Below are 25,098 nucleotides of genomic sequence, written 5' to 3' on the forward strand. Positions count from 1 at the left end.
CCATGTCGACGCTCATGAGAACGCTGCGCAACCTGCGCCGGATCGGAATCAAGGCAAGCTCTCTATCCTAGCTTCATTGTCGCAGTAGCATCATCACTAACTATGACTTAGGACTATGCCCACCAAATGGCGGTACGCTCATGAAATCCCCCTCCTCCAATTGCCTTCTCCCCGAAATATAAACTGATGGATTCGTTTCTCGCTCTTAATAGAACATTGGTACGCCTTCTCTGCGCACGGCTATCTGTGCGATTGGATACAGGAGAACGCGGGGGGACTGATGCATTGCAGGTGATACCAAAGCCGGAACCTTGATTGGCACAGATAGGTACGGCAACAAGTACTTTGAGAATCTGGAGGAGGAGCTGCCGCGTAAGAACTACCATTATCTCAACTGGGGGAGACTGCAGGAAGAGGAACAATGGTGGCTAATTGCATGGAACAGTGCGAACACGCTGGGTAGACTACAAGGACAAGGAGTTTGATCCGTGAGTTTTCGCCTGGACATAACGCGGTAATCATGTTGACGCGCAATTACACAGTTCTCAGATAGAGCCCGGATGGTACGTTCTCTCCCTGTACTAATCATTGCAAAGGAGCGTCTTCTGACTTTGGGTTTGTAACAGGCACGCTTGGATGTCATACATGGTCGACAAGTCCCCAGCTGCGGATCCTCTTCTGCAGCGTCAGATCCGCGTCTGGGAGCCAAAGGAGCACAGGCCTACCCTTACTTGGAGCCGATCCGGATACAAGCCTTACAGCACGTACGTTGTAGATCCCCACTTCCATTTTTGCAATCTTTTGCGAGGGATTTCCTTGTTTTGCTGACTACGCAAATAGCGTCAAGAACAAGTATTCCCCATGGACCCCCGTAGCCAAGCCTCGTGCATAGATAGGGAAATCACCATTTGTCTCGTTTATGCAAAGTCATCAAAACCCCCAGTTCTTCGTTCCACTAAGCACATGCGCAGTATTAGTCTTACACAGTAGAAATCATGTGGCTGCTTTTCTTCTTTGGCGAGATTCTCGTCTCACATAAGCTCAAAATGTGGCTTGCTTATTTGTTATATTACGCCGAAGGAAGAACGGTGATCAGTCCACGGCCAACACTATGAAATTTCCGAACACGAGATTCTTATTTCAACTCTTCCATAATTCAGATGTTGACATTGTAAACTGGTGATGCAATTTCTTTTTTTTGTGGGCCTGTCATTCTTTTCTGAACTGATTCATCTGCTACGCCATATAACGAACAGCTATACACACACACAAAAAAGGCAGAATCCAGTCATAAAAAGGGCTATTGAATGCAGAGAGTCTCGAGCGATAAAGTGATATCGATTGACTATTCCAGAGGGTAGAAAATAAACTAATATCACATTTTTTATACATTATAGCAGTGGCCATTTTTTTGGTCCATCTTCAGAAGAGAAAAATATACAATGCTATCTCCCTGGAAAGGAAAAAAAAGGTGGGACACACACCTTGATTTCACTTAGTTCTGCAGACTCTTGAGCAACATAGGCACAACAATCTGCTTGTTGTAGTCCCAGATCATACTGCTATCATGGGCCCTCCAGGCGGCACCTGTGTAAAATGTGGACAACTGGTTCTGCAGCGCATTCATCTGATCGTAGAAGCCGGCCAGGATATCTTCGGTGGAGACTTGTAGGTAGAAAGGCTTGTGGGCCTTGATTACGCGGAACTGTGGCTCCGTCTGAGCAAAGGAACTGTTGCCACGGTTGGCAGCCTGGATGCGCTTGATGTCTGCAATGATGCGGGCCTTGACGTCGTCGTCGGTGAGCGCGGTTGGGGTGCTCAGGCGTTCGGTTTGGTAGTAGGCGGTAGAGAGGCCTGGGATGGTGTTGGGGGCGATGAAGATTGTGCTGGGTAGATCGGGCTGGCCGGCGGGTCTCAAGGGGTTGACGTTCATGACCTGCTTGGTAGGGGGCAGGCCTGTGTTGGAGAGGATGCTGGTGAAGTAAGCTGTGCTGAGCCACTTGCTGAAGACACTACGCTCGGCTTGGGTAGGGTTGAATTCCTTGAGGTTTTCCAGGCGAGGGGGGATGGCGATGAGGAGCTTCTTGGCGCAAATATACTTGATGCCCTGGGGGGTCTTCACGACAAGTTCGACACCGGATTGCTTGCGGTTCGAGGCGACGACACGGGAAGAGAGCAGGATGCTGTTGCTGCTAGCGAGCTCGGCACCGGCTTTTTCGTAGAGCTCGCTGTTGTAGTGGCGTGCGGTTGTGACGAAGCTCGAGGCAGCGATTTGCTGGACCAAAGACAAGCCAACGACGCGGGCCATCTCGACAACGGGAACAGTGAGGGGATCGCCAAGGCCAGGGTTGATTTGGATCATGATTGGGACAGCTGCGTCGATGCCGAGTTGTTTGACTAGTTGACCAAAGGGCATGGCCAATTCCTGGGGCACAGGTCTGGGTAGAAACATGCCAGCAGCGAGCTGGGGATACTTGGACAGGAAGGCCGCATACTTCTGCAGTGCTGCACCAATAGCTTGTTGAGTAGGCACCTGATTAGCAGGAACGTTGATGATACTGCCCGTCGTGTAGTCAACGGTGACAGTTGGAACGGCTGCAATCGATGCGGGGGCCAGTGGAATATTGAAGCGCTGGAAGTACTGGTTGACGGTTGTGGTATTGTGCCAGATGGCGACACCATAGTCTGTCTTCATGCCAGTAGCTGGGTCGATATAAGTGTGCGTGTGACCACCTGGTGCTTCCTGGGCCTCGATAACAATGATCGATTTGCCAGCGTCCTTGAGTTGGATGGCAGCGTTGATGCCAGCAGAGCCTCCACCGATAATTGCTACATCGCGTTTGATGACGTTGCGAGCATCAGTGTTGGGTGGGAGGGCCAAAGCAGGTGAAAGGCCAAAAAAGGCAACAAGTGCCGCTGCAAGCACAGGTGAGGGCTGCATTATGGAGTAGATATTATCAAAAAAAAAACAAGATGAATGAGTGACAATGGGTAGGTGGTAAGGAACAAGCGATTGCTGTGATGTGATAGATGGCGCCTTCGCAGCAGGTTATATCCTACTGCATACTCCTTATTATCGTTCACGTTAGGGTTAGACTATCAGGAGGCGCCGTGGAAGAGACCGATTAACTTTGGAGCGTGGTGAGGCGGCTTTTTTCAAAGACAAGCCACAGTATTGATGAGATTTTAGTGCGTTGCCCTAATGAAATGACTGGGATGGCCTAGTAGGACCTTCGCGATAATCCCAATCAAAACGCATGAATTGATTCTCGAAGTTTGACGATGAACGTTGGCCATGGTAATAGGGGCGCCCAAGTTGCTTGAACAATGAAGGACCTTTCCACACTGTTGCAAATATCACACTCAGTATCTGATCCATTTCGTACTTGACAAATGGGCTGCTGGCTTATGAGGAGGGAGGGGGTCCAATGCTGTTTGGGTCCCTGCTGGGCCGGTACTGTCAGCTTACCTACACAGTACTGTCAGCTTACTTACACAGTACTTTCAGTCATTGCTGATAAAGGTTACGAGTCAGGCCTGCCTGATTGCATTGAGTTGCTTCGCAGCAATTACAATAGGATTTGAGGGAGATGAACAACTGCGCAACGGCGAATGCGCTGTGCTTACAATTCACTCTTTTGGGGATAGCTGGCGAAAATTTTGTTTACTGGAATGGGCAGAGGAAAGCCACAGGCCTCGCTGCGGGCTGAACGCAAGGCTCCATAAGCCGGAGACCTGTCCCGTCTTCTGTGCAGCGGTTATAAACTTGTTAAAGGACAAGCTTTGACAATCGGACTGGATTGGCGGGTGGAGATCATCGGTTGGGCCCGGTGCGCGGATGTGAGATCAGTAAGCACGGTACTTGTGGAGGAGCTGTGTGGTGGAGGTGACCAATGCTACGATATGGAAGGTCATCACTGCCAATCCAAAGTCACGTGCCATCGTGTCCCGATTGGTCGTATACTTTGTTGGTCGTCTTATTTGAAGTTTAGTCTTGCTGTCAACAAGATGAAGTACATAGCTTTTTTTTTCTTACTCGATTTCCACTCATCTCTTTTGGCGTTGTTTGACGAGTGAAGGTGTCCGGCTTTGTACATGTTTGGTATAACGTGAGGTGGTGTACTGAATATTCAGCACAGAAAGAGATATCAGGATACCCAGGGACACACGTCTCACTCGACTCGGACACGACTATATGAAGAGGCGTAGGTTTGGTAAAGCAGAGATTGCAAGCTGCGTCACAGGTGATATGGGATGCTTATACATGGGCTGTAGATGGGGCTAAGTTGTGGGGTAATGGATCACGCAGTCCCACCGTGGCGTGTGGGCCGCTCCTACCGTTTGCTTGGCTGCTGTAGGTACCGTCTGCCAACGGGCGGGCGATGCGAGACGAGGGACTGGATGGAGTCGATCATGGTGGTTGGACAGGGCTGTTATGGTTACAAGGTCGATGCTGTGACAAACACACCTGGCCTGGGGGGGCGCCGGAGTTGGCCGTAGGGCGTACACATGCAAAAGGGCGCATGGGAGTGGCCTCGGCTGCGCGTGGGCCTGCAACGACAACAGCCATGGGGCAGATGGGACGCTGGACTTGTCGAATGGCGGCGGCACGTCTGATCTGGTGGCTGTGGCAGTATCGTCCGGTGTGGTGGTGGTGGCCAATTGGCTCAGGCGTATATCCGTAGAAGGCGTCGGATCTCCTCTGGCGCCAAGGCATAATCGGTCAAAGTGCCGGATTACATCACAAACGGCCTTCGCGCTCATCAACGTCAGTGCGCATGCGGAAAGGCTTTTGGGGCGACTAGTCATCGTAGCAAAGGCGCGGGAAAGTCGAGCAGGCAACAGCCTTCCTCTGCAATCATCACCGCGTCAACCGTGCATCTGAGCGCCCAGAGGCTCTGCTGCCGTCGTTTATTTACTGCCGCGCAAGCACCTCGACACCACTACTGCTTATATCCGTCGAGTCGCGCTGCCGTCCTCCGATGCGCCTCACCGCTCGCCGATAACGAGAGCGAGCGTGACTGTTGAGAGCGAGTGCGCAAGGCCTGGGCGCAATTGGACACGCCCTTCACCATCACTGTCGCCGCTGCGCACCGCAGGCCTCGTACAACAGCAGCCGGCATCATGTTTGCCCACTGTAAAGGCCCGCTCTGGGGGATAGACGACTTCTCCACCTGTTTCGAGCGCGAGTATGTTAAAACCGCCGTTTGGCTATGCGCCACCACCACCATCACCACCGCAAACAAAAGGCGCCAAAACTGACGCGCGCCACAGCTATCTCCAGACATTATTCCCGCTCATCGTTTGCGCCATATCGCTCCTCTTCCTGCTGCGCCAGCTCTACTCGGCTGCGACTGCCTCCAAATACTACCACGCTTACAGCGCCCTCGACGATGCCACTAATCCCTGGTCTCTGCGAACCCCCAACTATAATGGCAACGACGACTATCACGACGATGCCCACGACGAGCTCGACCGCCACCAAGACCTCGCCCTCCACCCCGTCAAGACCATGTCTACCATCGCCGCCGACAAGCCCCGCGGACAACTTACCATTGTCGTCCTAGAGGAAGCCGCGGTCCTCGCCCAGCTAGGTCTGCACGTCGCCATACTCGTAACCCATGCTTGGGGCGCCCACGCGAAGATTGCCGCCATTGCTAGTGTCGCCGTCTGGGCTTATGTTGCTCTTCTTGCCTCGCTCCGTCTACTCTTTTCCAGCACCAGTCGCTTCTCTTTCCCACCTCTCTGGTATCACACCGCCTTCATCTATGGCTGCCAGTGGGTCTTCAGCATCTTGCTTTTCCGATCGGCAATCATCCATCCCCGATCCGCTGTGCATCAGAAGTTGATGATTGGCGACTTCACCCTTGTTTCGCTGCTCTTCCTTATCGCCCTCTGCTCCAGAAAAGGCAACAAAACCGTACATCTTGAATACGAAGGAGACATTGCCCCGGCGCGGGAACCCATCGCTAGCGTATTCTCCCTTGCTACTTTCAGCTGGGTCGACCCCATTGTTTGGACGGGATACAAAAAGACATATGAGCTTTCCGATGTTTGGAATCTGCCTTCAAAAGACAAGGCCGCAGCCGTCATTGCAAAATACCGCCAGGTCAAGAAGACTTCAAGCTTAGCCTACCACCTTTTGAAGCATTTCAAGCGCGGCCTGCTCATCCAAGCAGGATGGGCTGCCATTTCTGGTTTCCTCACTTTTGCGCCTACACTGCTTTTGAAAGTTATCCTCGAGTATGTTGAGCAGCCAGATCTGACTCCGGCGAATGCCGCATGGTTCTATGTTATCCTACTTTTCGTCTCCGGTTCTCTATCTGCGCTGGCTGATGGACAGGCACTCTGGCTTGGCCGCAAGATCTGCATTCGGTTGCGAGCCGTCATTATTGGAGAAATTTACGCAAAAGCTTTGAAACGCAGAGCGGGAGCTACCACTGACAAGGTGCTGGGTGAGGAGAAGAAGCAACAAGAGTCAGATAAGCAGGATGAGCAGCCCAAGGGATTGAAGCGCATCTTCAATTTCGGCAAGAAGAAGAAGAAGAACAAGTCCGATACATCCGACGACGAGAATGAGGACGAAGCAGTGTCAGGATCCGATGCTCAGGTCACTACCGGTGCCATCATCAACCTCATGGCTGTAGACGCTTTCAAGGTCAGCGAGATATGTGCCTATCTGCACTTCCTATGGGCAAATACACCAGTTCAAGTCGTCGTCGCTGTGTTTTTGCTCTACCGCATCTTGGGCTACAGCTCAATTGCTGGTATCGGCATGATGATCTTCCTCCTTCCAGTCAACATGTATGTCGCTGGACAGTTTGCCAAGATCCAGAAGCTTATTCTAGCTGCTACCGATGCACGAATCCACACTACCAACGAGGTGCTCACCAATATTCGAATCATCAAATTCTTCGCCTGGGAGCAGCGCTTCATCGGACTGGTCAACGAGAAACGATACATTGAGCTGAAGCATCTGCGCCGTCGCTACATACTCTGGGCTGTGGCTGCCACGATATGGTCGGGCTCCCCTGTTTTGATCACGTTTTTGTCCTTCTTGGTCTATACCAACATTGAACACAAAGCCTTGATTCCGTCAGTTGCTTTTACCGCTCTCTCACTGTTCCAGATCCTCAGGATTCCTCTGGATCAACTTGCAGATATGGTTGCACACGTCCAAGAATCCAAAGTATCGGTCGACCGTATTGAGGAGTACCTGATGGAGCCAGAGACAGACAAGTATTCGCAGCTCATTACTCAAAAGAAGGATGAAAATGGCCAGCCTTTAATTGGATTCGAGAATGGTACCTTCAGCTGGGGCGGTACAGACATGGCAGACCAAGCTGCCGCAGATGCGTTTAAGCTTATCGATCTCAATGTGAAATTCCAACCCGGCAAACTCAATGTTGTCGTCGGTCCGACTGGTTCGGGAAAGACTTCCCTGCTCATGGGTCTGCTTGGTGAGATGACAAAACTAAAAGGTGAAGTCTATTTGCCTGGAGGGGTCAGCCGAGAAGATCTTACCCCTGATCCTGAGACTGGCCTCACAGAGAGTGTAGCTTATTGTGCTCAACAAGCCTGGCTAGTCAATGGCACCGTCAAAGAAAACATTGTCTTCGCAAGCGAATGGGACCAGAAGCGCTACGACGAAGTCATTGATATCTGCTGTTTGAAGCGAGATCTTGAAATTCTTGATGGTGGTGATGAAACAGTTGTTGGCGAAAAAGGTGTGACACTCTCTGGAGGCCAGAAACAACGCATCTCACTCGCTCGTGCAATGTACAGCAAAGCCCGCCATGTTCTCCTTGACGATGTCCTAAGCGCCGTTGACGCTCATACTGCCAAGTGGATCTTCCACTATGCCCTCCATGGCCGACTCATGGCAAACCGGACCTGTATTCTTGTCACGCACAACGTCAGTCTCTGCCTGCCCCATGCCGAGTTCGCAGTAGTACTTGAAAACGGCCGCATAGTCGCACAAGGCACTGCAGATGAAGTCATCAGTTCCGGAAAGCTCACCGAAGATCTCACTAAATCACGACCTGCCTCACGTGGCGCATCGAAACCTCCATCTCAAGCTCCTTCAGGTGACCAAGAGACAAATGGCGAGGCTGACAGTGCCAACACCACTCTCAACGGTAAGGCTGACACTAAGAAGGTGCCAGCCAGCAACAGCCAAGAAGAGACGAAAGCCGAGGGCGGTGTGAAGCTAAGTATCATCATGATGTATCTCCGAGCTATGGGCCCGTGGTACTACTGGGTTGGTGCCACTATTGCTTTCGTTGCAGCGCAGATCTCTTCCGTTTCTACAAATCTGTGGATTCGCACCTGGGCAAACGCATACGCAGACAAGGGCTACGCTGTAAATGGCAACCACCATCGCTCACCTGTCACTCATGTTCCAACGCTGAGTGGTGTCGGAACATGCACGAACAGTGGTACTTGCAGCTGGAACTTTCCATTCTTCAGTCAACCGGAGCAGCCTTCGTACTCTTACAATGCCATGCAGACCACATTTGGGGCCTCTGACCCAGAGGTTAACTCTCTCTATTTCCTTGGCGTCTACGCCATCCTGGGAGCTGTCTTCATGCTAATCACGTTCCTGCGTGAGGGCTTCCTTTTCGGCGGTTCACTCGCAGCATCACGACGAGTGCACGAGCGCCTGATCCAAAAGGTTACGCATGCAAAATTCCGTTTCTTTGATCAGACCCCCCTCGGTCAACTCATGAACAGATTTTCAAAGGATATTGAGTCTATCGATCAAGAAGTGGCGCCAGTGGCTATCGGTGTCGTTCATTGCTTCGCTTCCATCATTACCATTGTCGTTCTTATCTCGGTTATTACGCCTGGATTCTTGATTGCGGCATTCTTCATTTCCATTCTCTACTTCATGATCGGAAGGTTCTATATCAATTCCTCGCGCGACCTGAAGCGATTAGAATCCGTGCACCGAAGCCCCCTCTATCAGCAATTTGGCGAGACACTATCCGGCATGACGACTATTCGAGCCTATGGCGACGAGCGACGCTTCATTCGCGAAAACCTCAACAAGATCAATACTCAGCATCGTCCTTTCATCTATCTGTGGGCCGCTAACAGGTGGCTCGCTTTCCGAGTAGACGTGGTTGGCGCTATGGTTGCTTTCTTTTCTGGAGCCTTTGTCGTCCTTAGTGTTGGACATATCGATGCAGGTGCAGCAGGTTTGGCACTTACTTACGCTGTTACTTTTACCGAGAATGTGCTGTGGTTTGTGCGACTTTACTCCGCTAACGAGCAAAACATGAACTCGGTCGAGCGTGTCAAAGAATATCTCGACGTAGATCAAGAAGCTCCCTCGGTCATCCCAGCCAACCGACCGCCTTCTAACTGGCCAAGCAAGGGTTCTGTAGAATTCATCAACTACAGCACACGATACAGGAGTGATTTTGATCTTGTGTTGAAGAATTTGACCTTCAAGATCCAGCCTGGAGAGAAGGTTGGTGTTGTCGGCAGGACTGGTGCTGGAAAGAGTTCCATGGCGCTTGCATTGTTCCGAGCGTTGGAAGCTGAGCAGGGAAAGATTTTGATCGACGATATTGACATTGGTTTGATTGGCCTTCACGACTTGCGCGAGAATGTCGTCATGGTACCACAAGGTAAGCTGGCTTTTTTGTCTTTCTGAATATTGCATCTTCTGACACCATCCAGATCCAACATTGTTCACCGGCACGATTCGAAGCAATCTCGATCCTTTCTCGATTTTTACCGATGAAGAGATCTATACAGCCCTGCGCGAGGTCAATCTTATATCGTCACTTTCGCAACCTACATCCGGCACTTCGACGCCTGTAGAACCTACCCACCCTGGTGCTATTCAAATCCCAGTCTCTACAACCGGCGCCGTCACTGCGGATGTGAATGCAAGCTACAGTGCTGCCACCACCAACCCTGGTTCCATCCTGGCGAACCGCGACTGGGACCGGGGTGAGACTCAAGAGGACACATTAGTGGTAATGCCTAACGGACACGCTGCTGACCAAAAGGATGTAGCAGCACAAGCTGCTATGGAAGCCGACAACAAGAACCCATTCAGGAACCTCAACTCTCCTGTCTCAGAGTCTGGCTCCAACCTCTCCCAAGGCCAACGCCAACTCCTTTGCCTTGCCCGAGCGCTCCTCAAAGCTCCCAAGGTCTTACTCATGGACGAAGCCACAGCCTCCATCGACTACGCCACCGACGCCAAGATCCAAGAGACTATCCGCCAGATCAAAAACACAACCATCACAATCGCGCATCGCCTTCAGACAATCATCGACTACGACAAGGTTCTTGTTCTCGACAGAGGCGAGGTCCTCGAGTACGGTCACCCATACGATCTCGTCCGCAAAGACGGTGGTTCTTTCCGCTCCATGTGCGAAACCAGCGGCGAACTCGACTCGCTGACTAGCACAGCCAAGATAGCGTACGAAACCAAGTATCAAACTGACGCCGTTACTCAGTAAACTCTTCCTCTTCCAAAAAGGTTAGGAAAAGTCGGTCCGCCGTTATGTGTGTTTTTTTTTGTTCTATTCGCAAGTGTGTGGGAGTAAAAGTTCAAAAGGGAATGCTGTGACCAAAGCAAATTCAACTGGGTGGCTGTGTGTGGTTTTTCTTTTCTTTTCTAAAATTTATGTCAATACGGTGGTGGCTTTCTGTCCCCCTTTTCCCTTGTTGGAGTACAAGGGGTTTTGGGGGCAAATGTTACAAGTGCTATCAAAGGTCTTGTACATAGAGAAGCTTAATTGCAAAAAATAAAATACGCCGTTCGTATATTTGGTTCGTTGCGCGAGTGATGTTATCATAAGTCTTGTTTCTAGCGTGTTGTTTGTAAAGTCTTAATATGCCAACGGATAAGTAGAAGAAGACTGGTACTTCATGGGCGGTGCTGCTCGAGAGCGAGAATCACAGTGACAAAAAAATGCCCGACCAAGATGCCTCAGCTTTTGTCCCAGCATAGTTTTGTAATGGATTAGGAGACTAGTCATTTATTTGATGGAGCATAAAAAAGGACAAAAAACAAGGGCCGAACCGGAGTCGAACCGGTGACTTCGGGAAGACGGTTTTTGGGAGAACTGCAGTCCTACACTCTACCACTGAGTTACCGGCCCGTTGTTGATGACTAATTGCAAAATTGTAAATAATATATCTGTATGTTTTAAGGGCTAAGAGAGCGACGGTTCAGAGAGGACGTGGAAAGTAAACAAGGCACATATCTCGTATACTGTAAACGTGGCACATACGAAGGAAATGTGGAGTCAGCACTACATGGTGGGGCAAAGTCAATCCAGCATCATCAACAACACCATGTATTTCATGTAAATCTATATCAACAATCGCATGTCCGGGGTATCAACAACAACAAACAACGACAACAACAACATTTACATATCCTTCTGAGTCTAAAACTCCAATTCCTCAACCTCCATCCCACACTCCTCACACCTCTTCTTCGTCATGCCCGTCTCAGGATCTAGTACGCTCCTCCCCCACTCATGCTCATGACGATCATACCTGCCCTTAATCTTCTGTCCAAACTGCACTCCATCGCTATCTCCCGCCAGCCTTGCGCGCTTATAGGCCTCAACTCTCGTCCTCTTCTTTAAATCCTCTAGCTTGTTCTGAAACTTCTTTTGCTTGCGTTCTTTACTGACGACTTGGCGTTTTGCGTATTCAGCGTCGAGGGCCTCAGGCGAACCCCATTTCGCGGGGCTAAAAGCGTAGGCTTCGACTTGGAGGCGGAGAAAGAGTTGCATGGGGTGGAAGAATTGTTTGTGAGGGTTGGGCCGCTCGAGGTGGGGGAGGAGGTCTTCGTCTTTGAGTTCTGGGTCGGTGAGGAGGTAGTCATCGCGGGCTTCGGTTTTGGTGAGGAGCGAGTATTTTTCGGGAAGTTTTTCTTTGCAGGCGTTGCAGACGGAGATGGAGAAGGTGTCTTGCCATTTCCAGTCAATTTCTAGGCTGGAGCATTCGCGGCATTTGCCTTTGATGTCGCGTTTGCCGTCGCCGTATTTGCCTTTGAAGGTGCCGCTTTCGATTTCGGCGTTTTCGGCGGCTTCGAGTAAGGCGGCTTCTTCGTCTTCTTCTTCTTTGCCATTGACGGTGTTCAGAATGGAGATGCCAGGTTCGTAGGGTCCCGCCCTGTTCGCGCGTAACTTCCGCCTTATACGCTCCCTTTCCCACTCTGTTATTGTCATGCCTTCGGGCTTTTGCTCTTCCTTTGGCTGCCCCTTCCACATAGCCTTGTTATGTGGGTCGTCCGCCGTGCTCAAGAAACCACCCTTTGTATCCGTCATCTTACTAAAGTCATACTCGATAAAGTCTGACCTGGCGTATTTCTTCGCGGGCTGAATGTAGTCGTTCGACGGAGGCTGTATGAAGCCATTCTGATCAGGCTTCTGCGGTGATGCGGCGGCGGCATTTCGAACTGTGGATGGAGTCTGTGAGGCTGTAATGGACGAGTATGCGCGTTTCTCGCCTGTTTTGGGCGCGGATGATGATTGTGCTTGTTGTGCAGCAGCCTTTGCCTTCAACCTAGCCTCTTCCATACGTCTGATCTGCTCTGGAGTAGGAGGGTTCGGTGGAAGTTTACCCGCTGAGCGAGTTGCTCGCGGTGGCGTTGCCTGGCGTCCGGACATGTTGTGGCTTCAAGTGGGCGGAATGCCAGTATGGTGAAATACAACTATTTGGAAGCAGTCCTCCAGGCGGTGACTCCAGAAAGAGGAATCGTGCACACGCGAGTGGCGACTCGCGATCGTGTAGTAACGTAAGATGACCGTTCCGGGCCCTTGTTCCTGAACGATGATGTGCGCCAAGAGATCCGCGATCTGTTCCGTCCGATTCTCGTCCAAAGTCACTGCTTCACAGATGAAAATTGTGAAAGCATTGCTCGTAAATCACTAATGATGTCAGATTAGAGATTAGCTGCGAAAAGGGCGGTTTGCCGCAAGGCCGTCAGCTTTGCGCCCTTACCAATCAACTCACTATGACTCTAAAATGTGGCTGTGTACAATGTGCTTCACAGTGCTGGCCATGACGAACTAGGGACCGTTTGATAATGTATCTTTTTAGTACAAAGGGTTCACTCGCCGTAGTAGTGTAGTATTTACCACTCTCTTGCCACTTTCACTTCTCTTTGGTGGAATGCCAGACGCGCGCACACGTGTGCACGTGGCCAGCCCTATAGCAATGCCGTTAATCCCTGCCACTGATCTGCAAGCTGAAGCCAAAAACACCGAAATTCTAGCGCAGGAAGACGGCGATAACGACAACGATACTTGCAGCGAATTCGAGACACAAAAGACACGCAAACAAATCCGCAGGGAAAAGAACGAACAAAAGAAGAGAAAACAGGCAATTGACCTCGCTGCCGCGATTTCCAGTCTCGACATTGTTCAGACTCAAATACCACACGCAACCAGCGTCGGTCCTGACTACCTATTTCCTCCACCACAACCGCCATCTCAAAGCCGCAAAGAAAAACGCAAAGAAAAGAAACAAAGACACGACTCCGCACTACCCACTCCCACTGACACCGACGTCGAATCCACCGCCCAACAAACCTCTCACAACCCACCAAAGCAAACACACCATCTCCCCACCCTCCCACAGTCTTTAATGGCGAAACCCGCCGCCCAAACCGCCTACCCCCTCCTAGTCGCCTCAATCGGCAACCCAGGCCCCTCCTTCGCCAACACCCTACATTCCGCCGGCCACATCGTAACCTCGTACCTTTCTCAGGCCAAAAACTACACGCCCTTCCAAAAAGGCCTCTCAGGCCTCGTATCACGGCCGCAAGCCACACACCTCGCCTTCAGCCTCACAGGATTCCGCCGCGTCCCCAGCGACCGCGACATATACGAAGACTGGACCTTCTGGCAATCCGCCAGCCTCATGAACGTGAGTGGCAACGGCGTCAAACGCGCGTACAACGAGTGGTTACGGGACATTCGCCGGACGGCTGGGGACAACGCATTGCAGGGGCGGTTGGTGGTTGTGCATGATGAGTTGGAATCTGCGCTGGGGAAAGTTACGATTAGGGATGGGGCGGCGAGCGCAAAGGGACATAATGGGATTAAGAGCTGTCAGCAGCAGCTTGGTGGGGTGAAGTGGTGGAGGGTGGGTGTTGGGATTGGGAGGCCCGAGAGTAGGGATCCGAATGTTGTGAGCAAGTATGTGTTGGGGAAGATGACGGCGTTTCAGAGGGATCAGGTGGAGAAGAGTGCTGTGTCGGTTTTCAAGGCCTTGGAGGATATTTCTGCGGGGAAGAAGTAGATGGTGCTGTTGGAATATGCATAGGATGGTGTTTGTTGTTGGCATTTTTTTGAGGCGTTTGGGGCATGATACCCAGTTAGATGTTAAATGAGTGGATCGCAATGTTTGCATGGAACATGGAATGAATGAATGAAAGATGGATTTTGTAAGCGAAAAGCATGCAAAGGTATCGTGTAGTCTCCAAAATAAAATACCCCTGGTGTAAAAGGTGACTCCAATTGACAAAGTGCTTGCCGCCAAAACACAACAGAAAGACAGGCCAAAGCATAGTGAGACGTGCGCCGCCAACTCCAACTCCACAATTAAAGGCATGTATCAACACTTCGTAGCAGCTTGCTTCCTCAGTTTCCTCCTCTCCTCTAACCTTTTCCTCGGATCCCGATCACGGACTTGGTTTCGGTCGTTCTTGACATTTGTGGATCCTTCTGCATGACGTGTCGTGACCTTGCTATCGTCAATTTTGGGGTCGGTACGGGGTTGGCGAGAACTGCTGTCAGTACTCCTCAACGCCCCATCTTTTGATGTGTTGTAGTTGTGTTTGGCTTCCTTTTTGGGCTGTGATGACGTTGCTTCGAGCTCTGAAATATGGGTAGCTTCTTGGGTCGCACGGTCTTTTCGCCTTTGGGGTTCCGTCTTTTGCTCACTCCTCTCTGACACGACGGCCTTTTCTTGAGATTGTAGTGTTTCTGGTTTCCTGTCGTTTGAAACCAATTTTGATACCCGGTTTTTCTTTGGTGGGGGATTCCATTCGGGCCTCATGTACGGTTGGCCTGTAGAAACAGGCATGGCCATCTTGTCCATTTGCCCTATTGAGCTGTCGTTGTGCACATCCAGCCAAAGGTCGTCACTGGGTGGTGACGGCATCGGTAGTGGACTGGACGGCTGGATCCCGGCCATCGATTTAGGCGTATGGCTCTCTTTCGTTGGCTCAGATCGATGAATCTTCAGAGGTGACTTTAGTGGTTTCTCCTGGTGAGTCGATGCAAGCGCTTTTTCCAGGGTAGCCTCAAAACGACGGGGTGACTTTTCCAGTGCAGAGGTTTCTCCTTCTGCAGTACCGAATCTAGAAGGGATGATTGGTCGATTCAGTGTATCAGGAATAGTACCGCGGCGGACACGACGAGACATTGGCGATGTGTTCTCCTTAGTAGAGGATGCCATGCTGTTGGATGGGGCAAACGAGGTATCCAGGTCCAGTCCGCGCAAAGGAGGCCGTGAAACGTCTTTGGCTCCATCTTCGTAGATTTCAAAGGGCGTCTTGCTCGGTGGGAGTCCTGACGAAGGTACAGTGCTCGAGCCTTCCAGGACTGCCAATCGCGACTTGAGGGATACAATCTCGATGCTTGATGACATATTTTCCGACATGGCCTTGCGAAGGCGCTCCTGGAGGTCCTTGTTCTGCTGCTCCAGTTCCATCTCACGCTGCTTATACCGCTTACGCTCCTGTTCCAGTTTGGCCACTAGTTCGGTTACTTCACCATCTTTCTTCATGGCGAACTTCTTTGCAAGTTGTTGCTTGGCGATGACCTTTTTCATCTCCTTCTCGCTCTTGTCCGCATAGCTCTCATACTGCTCCTTCCAGTATTTTCCCGACTCAGAGCGCGGAGCTCCTAGATCAATTGTAATGTCGCTATCGTCTCGTGCTTTGGGCTTTTGGCCTGATTTTGGCTGGGTAGTCGTGCGTGCGTCTAGGAGGGCTTCCGTGAGGCGAGTGCGCGGCCTTGTTTCGCTCTCGGGGTCGAGCTTCAACTGCGTGCCAGGAGTCCAAGGGCTCGGAAACTTGCCTGGGCAGTCGTTGGGTATTCCGCTCCTTCCAATGTTGCCGCGCTTGCCCTCGTTGTCCACCACTTGCGAGCCAAATGACACTTGCTTGCGCCCCTTGCTGGCGGTGCCTGGTGTCATAAGGATGCCGCCCGGCTGTTTTGACGGCGATATAGGCGGGCCATTCTCCTTGGGCGCTGGCAGCACGAAGGCTTTGGCGTTGGCTGCGTCTATTTTTGCCTTTCTCTCTATTTTCTTAGACACATCGTCGGCGTCCTCGGGCGCAGGCGTTCCGAATATGGCGTGCTTGAAGGCCTTTACGGCGAATTGATGAGCCGGTGTTTCTGGTGGCTCAATGAAGGTGGACTCGTAGTTGTTTTCTTTTATTGTTAGCAGATTTCGGCTGGCGCGCACGACAATGTGACGAACCAGGCTGCAGGTCCTCTATTACGTTAGTAATACGTGGACCAGTAATCCACGAAAACATGGTGACGTGACTGTTTGAGGGCGGTGTCGGGGCTAGGGTATGGAGAAGGAGGAGGTGAGGCGCAGTAGTGGTGGTTGTGAGGGTGGTGGTCCCGGCTGGCAACAAGGATGGGGTTTGTTTGGCGGCTTGTTTACTCGCTGAAAACAAGGACTTTGGGGGGCTACCAGTCAAGAGACCCAACGCAATACGAGTCGCACATGAATGAAATAGGCATCAAAACATTCGAAGATCCTATGCGACCACCTCGAAGCTCGTTCTCGTAAAATTCAAGTTGGGATGGTGTTGGTTGGGGCTCCTGCCGTGGTCGAGGCACGGGGAAGTCGCGTCTGGCGGCTCAAGGTGTGCCTGCAGGGATGACGCGGAACGGTCCCAGGATGGCGGGGCTCGCCAACATATCGCCCCCACCGACCGCTACTTCATACCTGCGCATGCGCTGGCCGCAAACTTTCTACATTCCGTCATACCCCATCCCCTATCGCTGCCGTATTAACCACTCGAAATGTCTGCAATGTGAAGGGCAGCAGCCATGGCTGCTAGTCTGTCCGTATCCGTCAATACCACATGTATGACGGCCCATTCAAGCATCCACCAGTAGCCCACTATGGCACCGCCTCAAACACCAAAGAACAAGAAACAAGCACACCATGCATCCACACCCCAGTTCACCGATGACACGCGGTCGGCGGGTCCCGTTGGGGACATGCCACGTCCGCTCACCTTGCAGCCCTCCGAGACCTATGAAAAGGCTCAGGAGGATGAGCGCGAAGTCCTAAAGGCTGTTTTTATGGACGATTATGAAGAATCAGAAGCCAAGGGTGCATGGAGTGTACGTACCCAACCCCCCATTTAAGGACCATGCCACTCCACCCCTTGTCAGTTCATCCTCTAACTTAAAGCCAGAAAACTACTGATCGCGTATTGCGCGTGAAACTCACATCCATTTCAGATGAAAACATATTCGTTACACTCTGTGCAAAGATTACAGCTACTTACCCTAGATCGCTACCCGAATTGACTTTGGAAGATTGCAGCAGCTTGCGAAAATCCACTTGGGATAAGCTCTATGGCCTACTGAAACGCCGGCCTCAGGAGCTGGTCGGAGAAGTCATGATGTACGACATAGCGACCGGGATCCAAGACATACTTGAGGATGAGATTACAGTCCGCCAAACCGATGGAGCCTACGAAAACCTGGATGCTGAACGAGCCATGCAAGAAGCGGCTGCGGCCGAGCAGTTGCGACAGCATGAAGCTGAACTCCAGAGGAAGAGGGATGAGGAGAAAGCGCAAGAGGAACGGCTTTTGCAGCAAATGGTTGGTGATGAGATGCGAAGGAAGGAGGTGATGGCGAAGCGCAAGAAGAACCGCGCCTCAGTCATGACCCCACCACCAGACTTTCCCAACGGGGACGGCGTCAACTACATCTCGTTTGATAGAACCACTTCCATCCAGCACGAGGATACTACGATTCAGTGCACTGCAGTTGAGAATCCGCTTCCTTTCCGGTCTGGGCCTCTTACCGAACAACTATTGGTCAAGCCCATGGGTACGCCTATAGCACTCACGCTAGTATTGAAGCGTGCTCGAGTCGGTGGTGGAAATGCTGCTGCTGACCCTGGGCTGAAAAAGGCTATCATGGCGTTTGAAGACGAGATGGAGGAGATTAAGCGGCTGCGACAGCCTGCTATAATGACAGTGCTGGACTTCAAGGTGGAGAACATGCCAGACGCTGGGTGGGAAATCAGCATCCTGATGGAACACGCCGACAGAGGTTCTCTGGGCGAGAGACTCGCTGATGATGGGCCGCTCCAAGTCGCAAGAGTTCGTTCCTGGACTATCGAGATACTGGAAGCGCTGGACTTTTACCATCGAAACGGCGTAGTGCACAAACGCCTTCACCCTAACAATATCCTGCTCAAGAGGTCTTCAGGTGGCGGAATGAGCGTACACCTGACCGATGCTAGCTTTCAGGACTCTTTGTATCGTTTACAAAGCTTCTCCAAGGACAGACGGACGACAAAGGCCCCACGTACATTCTACTGGATAGCTCCCGAGTTGTCCCAGGATTTGCAGCACACTCGCAAGACAGATGTGTGGGACATGGGGGTTGTCTTCCTCCAGATGCTATTTGGCCTCGATGTACCAGAGAAATACAACTCCCCAAAGGACCTATCCGATATCCTTGGTTGCTCAGAATCACTGCAGGAAATACTACGCAAATTCTTCAAACCGGATCCCAAGAAGCGACACTCTGCTTTTGACCTTATCCCCTCCGAGTTTCTTCGCGACGACGTCGATGTCTATGAACGACCACGCACTCCAGTACGATCTAGGAATTCGTCAACCTCACTGGGTCGATATAGGCTACGGCGTGAGTCTTCTTCCGGTATGGTTCCAACATACTCGCGATATTCGAATGACTGGGTCGAGCAAGGTCGGCTCGGGAAAGGTGGATATGGTGAGGTTGTGAAAGCACGCAACAAGGTTGATGGCCGCACTTACGCCATCAAGAAGATCAAGCAAAAGTCTGCTGCTGCATTAAGCGAGGTTCTCTCCGAGGTCATGCTTCTATCTCGGCTCAACCACAGTTGCGTAGTGCGTTATTACACAGCATGGCCCGAGGCCGAAGCGGACTACGATGATGAATACTCTGGATCATCAGATGGCGATGATTCTGATTGGGGTTCGGACGTTTCCCCGACCACGACTACGACTACGACTGATGGCGGGATTCATGGCAAGAGTGGTGGCGGGTTAGATTTCATTAGCTCCAGCGGGTATCCCAAGATTGAGTTTGGATCTGATGCAGAATCGGATGAAGATGTCGGCGCTGTCATCTTCGGATCAGACTCAGGTCAGTAGATGATTTCTGGCACTTTTTCTCCAGTACTGTACTAACCTACCACAGAGGACGAGGGTTCCGCTAGCATCGGCCACAGTCCACCGGGAATCAAGAGACGCACGCTATCCGACTCCAACCTTTCAAAGTCAAGATCGATTCTGTACATCCAGATGGAATTCTGTGAGAAGCGGACGCTTCGTGATCTCATTCGTGGAGGATTATACGACGACCCAGAAGAGTACTGGAGACTGTTTAGGCAGATTCTCGAAGGCCTCGCTCACATACACGGACATGGCATCATCCATAGGGATCTCAAACCGGACAATGTATTTATTGACTTGGCTAAAATCCCCAAAATCGGTGATTTTGGACTGGCCACCAGCGGACAATACCAGAGGCCGGACGCAAAATCCTCCGGTGACAGCCATAATGGCGGTGACATGACACGAAGCGTGGGCACAGCGCTTTACGTAGCTCCAGAGCTAAGCTCTAGTGTCACTGGCGACTACAACAACAAGGTGGACATGTACTCGATGGGCATCATCTTCTTTGAGATGTGTTTTCCTCTAAGGACTGCCATGGAGAGAGACAAGGTCATTCGATCATTACGCGAGCGGAAACATGAACTTCCCCCGGAGTTCGAGGCTCCTGAGAAAGCACTCCAAGGAAGCATCATCAAATCCCTTATCAGCCACCGGCCGTCGGAAAGGCCCAGCTGTACTGAGCTCTTGAGGAGTGGTAAAGTACCTGCTCAGATGGAAGATGAGGCTGTTAAGGAAGCCATCAAGGCTCTTTCCGATCGCAACTCTCCTCACTATGCGAAGATGATGGCTGCCCTCTTCTCGCACAAGCCTGACACACAAGCAAGAGATTATGCCTGGGACCTCGGCACAGCTAACCAGACAATCAAGGCGAACGAGGTGCTTCTACAGAACCTCGTCAAAGACAGATTAGCTATGATCTTCCGGGGCCATGGTGCGGTGGAGATTCAGCGCCAAGTTCTATTGCCATGGTCTGATCACTATGCCAACAGCAGTGTCGTGAAGCTCTTCGATCCTTCTGGAACCCTTGTTCAGCTTCCTTACGATCTCACATTGCCGTATGCTCGTAGCATCGGTCGGGGAGGTGGTTTCCTGGAGAAGACATTTACAATCGGTCAGGTTTACCGTGAAAACTACACTGGAAGTGCTCCGCGTAGTAACGGTGAGGCAGACTTTGACATTGTCTCATATGATGCGATTGATCTTGCTCTAAAGGAATCAGAAGTTCTGAAGGTTGTCGATGAAATCATCGACGAGTTTCCTTCATTCCGATCAACACAGATGTGTTTTCACCTTAACCATGCCGATCTCCTAGAAATTGTCATGGAATTCTGCAGGATTCCCGCTCCAAAACGCACGGCAGTCAAGGCAGTTCTCAGCAAGCTCAACATATTGAAGAACAACTGGCACTCTATCCGCAATGAGCTGCGTTCTTCCGACATCGGTATTGCATCAACGTCGCTGGACGACCTGGCAAGATTTGATTGGCGCGACACACCCGAAAAAGCCTTTGCAAAGTTGCAGCGACTTTTCGAGGGAACAAAATACCTCGAACGAACGCATTCGATATTCCGACACCTTTCCTCCGTAATCAACTACATGAAGCACTGGAATGTGAAGCGGAAGGTCTACATTAATGTCCTCAGTAGCTTCAACGAGAGGTTTTATGCTGGGGGTATACTGTTCCAGTGCCTGTTCGATACCAAGCAGCGAGAAGTGCTTGCTGCAGGTGGAAGGTACGACAAGCTGATCGAAGAATATCGGCCAACTGGCTCTAGTCACGCGCATCCGCTACCTGCATATCACGCAGTCGGTGTAAACCTAGGGTGGGACAGATTGGTTAACTCTATGGCTCGATACATCAAGAAGCCAGAAAAATCAATGTTTTTGAAGAAGCAGGCCGACGACGACACCCCATCTCTCTCATGGATGCCTCGCCGCTGCGATTGCCTGGTTGCCAGTTTTGATCCAAGCATCCTTCGAACGACTGGAATCAAAATGGTATCAGAGCTCATATCTCACGGCTATACGGCTGAGCTTGCCATCGACGCGCATTCTATTGAGGACATACTCCGCCACTATCGAGACGACAGACACAGCTGGATTATTGTGATCAAGCACGGCGTCGCGCCAGATAAACCCGAGCTCAAAGTGAAATCCATTGCCAAAAAGGAAGACACAGACATGCACAGTTCCAATCTCCTTAACTACCTGCGCAACGAGCTTCGCGACAGGGAGGAACGGGAAGGCACAGCAGCTCGTCAAATCAAAGTTCCAGCACCAGCTCCCAACAATAAGTCTGACACCACGAAAGCCAACGTCGACGTTCTCATCGCCCAACATCGTTCGAAGAAGTCGAATAAGTGGTCCATTGTAGAAGCTGCACAATCGCGTTCCACGGAACTCCTTTCTGAATTTCAATCAGCACCCATTGCTGCGATTGAATCAAAGGAAGAGGTCATGAATCTCCTCAAGGAAACCCGACTCAGCGATCCGGATTCCTGGCGCTACTTCATTCAGAGAATGCCGCTGGCGGAGCGAAAATATCTCCAGGAATTACATGATTTGTTGTTAGGGTATAGGGCCAAGTGGGTGGAAAGTAAAGCGAATGGAGATGGAGAAGACGCCGTAGGCAAGGCGTTTGTGTATAATTTTCGTACCGGCGGATGTTTGTTATATGATCTAGAGAGTTAAACGAAACAACCACGATAGACTATCAAGCGTGGTAGAGATTAATATACGTTCTCACTTTTTCTTTGATAGCCTGGTATATGTTCTCAGGTCATTATTTGTGGATTTGTAAGCACTAATCCACCGACGCTTCTGCAAATACCCAGATAAAGAACTACTCAATAAATTCACCTTACCATAATCCATAAACCGCTACTAGAAAAAATGCACACCCCCTTTCACCCCCTCCTCACTCCCCACCCCCAACCCTTCCAACCCCCTTTTCAACCTCGCACCCATCGCCTTCCCATACGCCTCATGATCATTCATATCAGGCATCGCCACCTTACCCGTTATATCCGTGCGTAGCCACGCCACGTCCTTTCCCCCTTGTGCTGTGTCGCACGCCTCTTTTATCTCTGCAAACATGGCGTCGTTGAAGCCGCCGCCGAGCACGACTGCTACGGGCCGATCGGGGCTGGTGGGGGAGAGGAGGGGGGGTATGTTTGTTTTTGCTTCTTCGAGGGAGAGGAAGGTGTGGGGGACTGTGGGGGGGGGAGGGGAATTGAGGTTAGTTTGGGGTATGTATGCGAGGGTTGCGGTTTAGGAGTTGGATGTAGTAGTAGTATATAGTTTTGCTTTTTTGGCTGTGTTGTTTGATAAGGGAGGGGGGGAGAAGAGCGACTCACCATGATACTCTGGTGCCACGCCTTCGCGTACTGCTTTTGCGATCTGGGGGGTTCGACCGCAGAGAATGAAGGGGATGGGTCGTGTTGCCATGGCGGGTTTTTGTTTCGTTGCTGATCGTAGAGTTTCTATGAGAGACGCGAGGGGTATGTTAAATAGTATGGTGGGAGTTCAGCGAGGTAAGAATGCGGGGTACGGTTGTACTGAGTGTCAGGATAAGAGACACAATGCTCAGCTTACGGTATGACAGTGGTGGTGGGCTTGGGTTATGCAGGTGTATGCTGTAATGGGTGTAAAGTCCGGCGCTAATTGTGGTTAGCTCCGAGTTGAGTTGTTGGGAGGGTTCAAGGCTGGGCGGACATGAGATGTGGCTTTTGATAATTGGTAGTGCTTGAGATGTAGGTTTCCCTCTTCTCAGCTGGTTGTGGCAGATCAATTACTCTTTTCAATTTTCATGTAGCATCTTGCTGCCTTGGATAATTACAAGGTCGTATTGGATTAGCATGTGATCAACTTGCAATATAAAGTCAATACTGTATGACGATTCTAGTAATATCAGGGGAGCTGTGAATCTAGCAGCTAGAGCCATTACACCTGTTACATTGAAGATTCTTAGATTTGTTGACTTTGTAGAAGCTAATCGTCATGTTAGAAATTTAGATATTCCTTAATACCCCTAAAGATCCAGCATTTGTGTCTAATGCTATTTTTTCTACACATCCGTATGTGCAGATATTTGATGTTAAATAAATTATTTCGACTGGATCTCTGATACTTGCCCTGACCCTACGTTACTTGGGCACTTAGGATGGAAATCTAGCATCCGTGCGGATCTAGTCATAACGATGCTTAATCTCTGTGGCGGGTGATAGATGTAGCCAATCTATTGGGGTACTGAAAGCGGGATTCTTTAAAAATGCCCTCCCCGGTTTTTAATCTTGCTACCTACACTGCAATAGTTCAGACGTATCGCTACTGTGTCTTCTCTTAACCTTACTTAGAAGTCAGATAATACTCATACACGAAGGAAGAAAATAAAATTCATTCAAGTCTGAAACAAATATGTATCTTCCTACTCAAGCAAACTACTCCCCATTGTGGAAGAAAGAGAAGAGAAAATGTTCAACTCTATTCTATGCAATTACCCTGATACCTTTCCTCTTTCCCTCTTGCTCAGCGCATCAAAAACGTTTTCGTAAAGGGGTATATCGCTTTCCCGCATCAAATTCAAGTCCAAATCCAATCCTCAAAAAACTCAAAACTTTTCCCAGTCCCTGCTCTTTATCTTCTCCATAGTTATAGACAATCAATCCAATCCAACCCGGACCTCTAGATTGGATTGGATTGGGTTGGTGATCCAGATCGATTCGGATTGTAGTCCGGATTGATTGTTGACAAATATGTCCCTCTCTCCCTCCCTTGGAAATCCCAAGAACTCTCATAGCCCTAATTCTTCACGCCACCAGGAGCCCCACACCCATAACTCGCCATATACGCAGCATTAACACTGCGATGGTGCTCACTAGCATGCCTCTTGACACCCTCCCACATCTTCTTGATGCTGGTGTTGATCTTGTGTTGTGTCTTTTCCTCGTTCTCGCGTTGTTGCTGCAGGGCGACAAAGTGGTGGGCGTCATGGGCGGAGTCGCATGAGGCGCGACGGGAGTGGGCGGCTGGGGTTGCGGGGATGGAGGAGCTGGGGGTGGAGTTTGTGGAGCTCATCTTGTTCATAGAGTATGAGTAGGTTTGGGTTCGTGATTTTTGTTTTGCCCAATCAACTTTCAGATAGATAATTGTAGTAACGTGGTGTAGACTTGATACTGATAAACTTGTCGATGCTATTCTATGCTTGACTCTCTCCACGCTCTTTATATACCCCCCAGAAAACTCCTCTATCGAGAAAACAAGGACAGAAAAATTTCTCAAACCCACACACACCAACGCCCCAGATCGTGAGACCACTACACGTGCACCACCCACAACGCCTTGTAGAAAGGTGGGTCAATTACACGCACCCAAGGAAAACCCATAGCCTAGCACCACAAATACCACATTCCAGAACCAAACGTCAAATGGCACACCGCAAGACGTCACAATTAAGCCTCTCCACCCCCAAAGTGCCCTGACTAACTCCCACTTCCAGCACCCATTATACCGCAAAAAGCAAAGTCATCACCGCATATTCCCCAATACCAGCCTAGCTCCCGCGTCGAAACCGGCAATGTATTACAAAATAAGAACATTCGGCTTGTATCGGCTCAGCCTCATCCGACTTTTTTCATATACCGCAAGTGGTACCCACTACATAAACATGGTAGGAGCTG

At 50.7% G+C, this 25,098-nt stretch overlaps 10 protein-coding genes across 10 annotated transcripts; 4 read left to right on the top strand and 6 right to left on the bottom strand.

Moving 5' to 3' along the window:
- Window positions 1-2: 2 nt before the first annotated feature.
- COCVIDRAFT_40123 (hypothetical protein) lies at window positions 3-892 on the top strand (the record flags this gene model as incomplete). The annotated part of the gene is made up of 7 exons (XM_014698409.1): window positions 3-53; window positions 112-132; window positions 342-372; window positions 446-488; window positions 543-563; window positions 627-764; window positions 841-892. 7 exons carry the CDS (start codon window positions 3-5, stop codon window positions 890-892), a joined length of 357 nt encoding a protein of 118 aa, XP_014553895.1.
- A 603-nt stretch (window positions 893-1,495) lies between these two features.
- Window positions 1,496-2,941, bottom strand: COCVIDRAFT_18274 (hypothetical protein; the record flags this gene model as incomplete). Its single annotated transcript, XM_014698387.1, has 1 exon — window positions 1,496-2,941. One exon carries the CDS (start codon window positions 2,939-2,941, stop codon window positions 1,496-1,498), a length of 1,446 nt encoding a protein of 481 aa, XP_014553873.1.
- Window positions 2,942-4,334: 1,393 nt separating this feature from the next.
- Window positions 4,335-4,717, bottom strand: COCVIDRAFT_18275 (hypothetical protein; the record flags this gene model as incomplete). Its single annotated transcript, XM_014698388.1, has 2 exons — window positions 4,335-4,430; window positions 4,469-4,717. 2 exons carry the CDS (start codon window positions 4,715-4,717, stop codon window positions 4,335-4,337), a joined length of 345 nt encoding a protein of 114 aa, XP_014553874.1.
- Window positions 4,718-5,124: 407 nt separating this feature from the next.
- COCVIDRAFT_106416 (hypothetical protein) lies at window positions 5,125-10,481 on the top strand (the record flags this gene model as incomplete). Its single annotated transcript, XM_014698410.1, has 3 exons — window positions 5,125-5,189; window positions 5,275-9,635; window positions 9,688-10,481. The coding sequence occupies 3 exons, from the start codon at window positions 5,125-5,127 to the stop codon at window positions 10,479-10,481; spliced, it is 5,220 nt and encodes a 1,739-aa protein (XP_014553896.1).
- A 936-nt stretch (window positions 10,482-11,417) lies between these two features.
- COCVIDRAFT_28955 (hypothetical protein) lies at window positions 11,418-12,650 on the bottom strand (the record flags this gene model as incomplete). The annotated part of the gene is made up of 1 exon (XM_014698411.1): window positions 11,418-12,650. The coding sequence occupies one exon, from the start codon at window positions 12,648-12,650 to the stop codon at window positions 11,418-11,420; it is 1,233 nt and encodes a 410-aa protein (XP_014553897.1).
- Window positions 12,651-13,155: 505 nt separating this feature from the next.
- COCVIDRAFT_106473 (hypothetical protein) lies at window positions 13,156-14,286 on the top strand (the record flags this gene model as incomplete). Its single annotated transcript, XM_014698412.1, has 1 exon — window positions 13,156-14,286. One exon carries the CDS (start codon window positions 13,156-13,158, stop codon window positions 14,284-14,286), a length of 1,131 nt encoding a protein of 376 aa, XP_014553898.1.
- A 315-nt stretch (window positions 14,287-14,601) lies between these two features.
- Window positions 14,602-16,534, bottom strand: COCVIDRAFT_106389 (hypothetical protein; the record flags this gene model as incomplete). Its single annotated transcript, XM_014698413.1, has 2 exons — window positions 14,602-16,427; window positions 16,477-16,534. 2 exons carry the CDS (start codon window positions 16,532-16,534, stop codon window positions 14,602-14,604), a joined length of 1,884 nt encoding a protein of 627 aa, XP_014553899.1.
- Window positions 16,535-17,135: 601 nt separating this feature from the next.
- On the top strand, window positions 17,136-22,111 carry COCVIDRAFT_106435 (hypothetical protein; the record flags this gene model as incomplete). Its single annotated transcript, XM_014698414.1, has 3 exons — window positions 17,136-17,360; window positions 17,435-19,388; window positions 19,443-22,111. 3 exons carry the CDS (start codon window positions 17,136-17,138, stop codon window positions 22,109-22,111), a joined length of 4,848 nt encoding a protein of 1,615 aa, XP_014553900.1.
- A 192-nt stretch (window positions 22,112-22,303) lies between these two features.
- Window positions 22,304-22,867, bottom strand: COCVIDRAFT_40130 (hypothetical protein; the record flags this gene model as incomplete). The annotated part of the gene is made up of 2 exons (XM_014698415.1): window positions 22,304-22,632; window positions 22,777-22,867. The coding sequence occupies 2 exons, from the start codon at window positions 22,865-22,867 to the stop codon at window positions 22,304-22,306; spliced, it is 420 nt and encodes a 139-aa protein (XP_014553901.1).
- Window positions 22,868-24,220: 1,353 nt separating this feature from the next.
- On the bottom strand, window positions 24,221-24,496 carry COCVIDRAFT_40131 (hypothetical protein; the record flags this gene model as incomplete). Its single annotated transcript, XM_014698416.1, has 1 exon — window positions 24,221-24,496. One exon carries the CDS (start codon window positions 24,494-24,496, stop codon window positions 24,221-24,223), a length of 276 nt encoding a protein of 91 aa, XP_014553902.1.
- Window positions 24,497-25,098: the final 602 nt, after the last annotated feature.

This window comes from Bipolaris victoriae (genome assembly GCF_000527765.1).
Source record: "Bipolaris victoriae FI3 unplaced genomic scaffold scaffold_78, whole genome shotgun sequence".
NCBI lineage: Eukaryota > Fungi > Ascomycota > Dothideomycetes > Pleosporales > Pleosporaceae > Bipolaris > Bipolaris victoriae.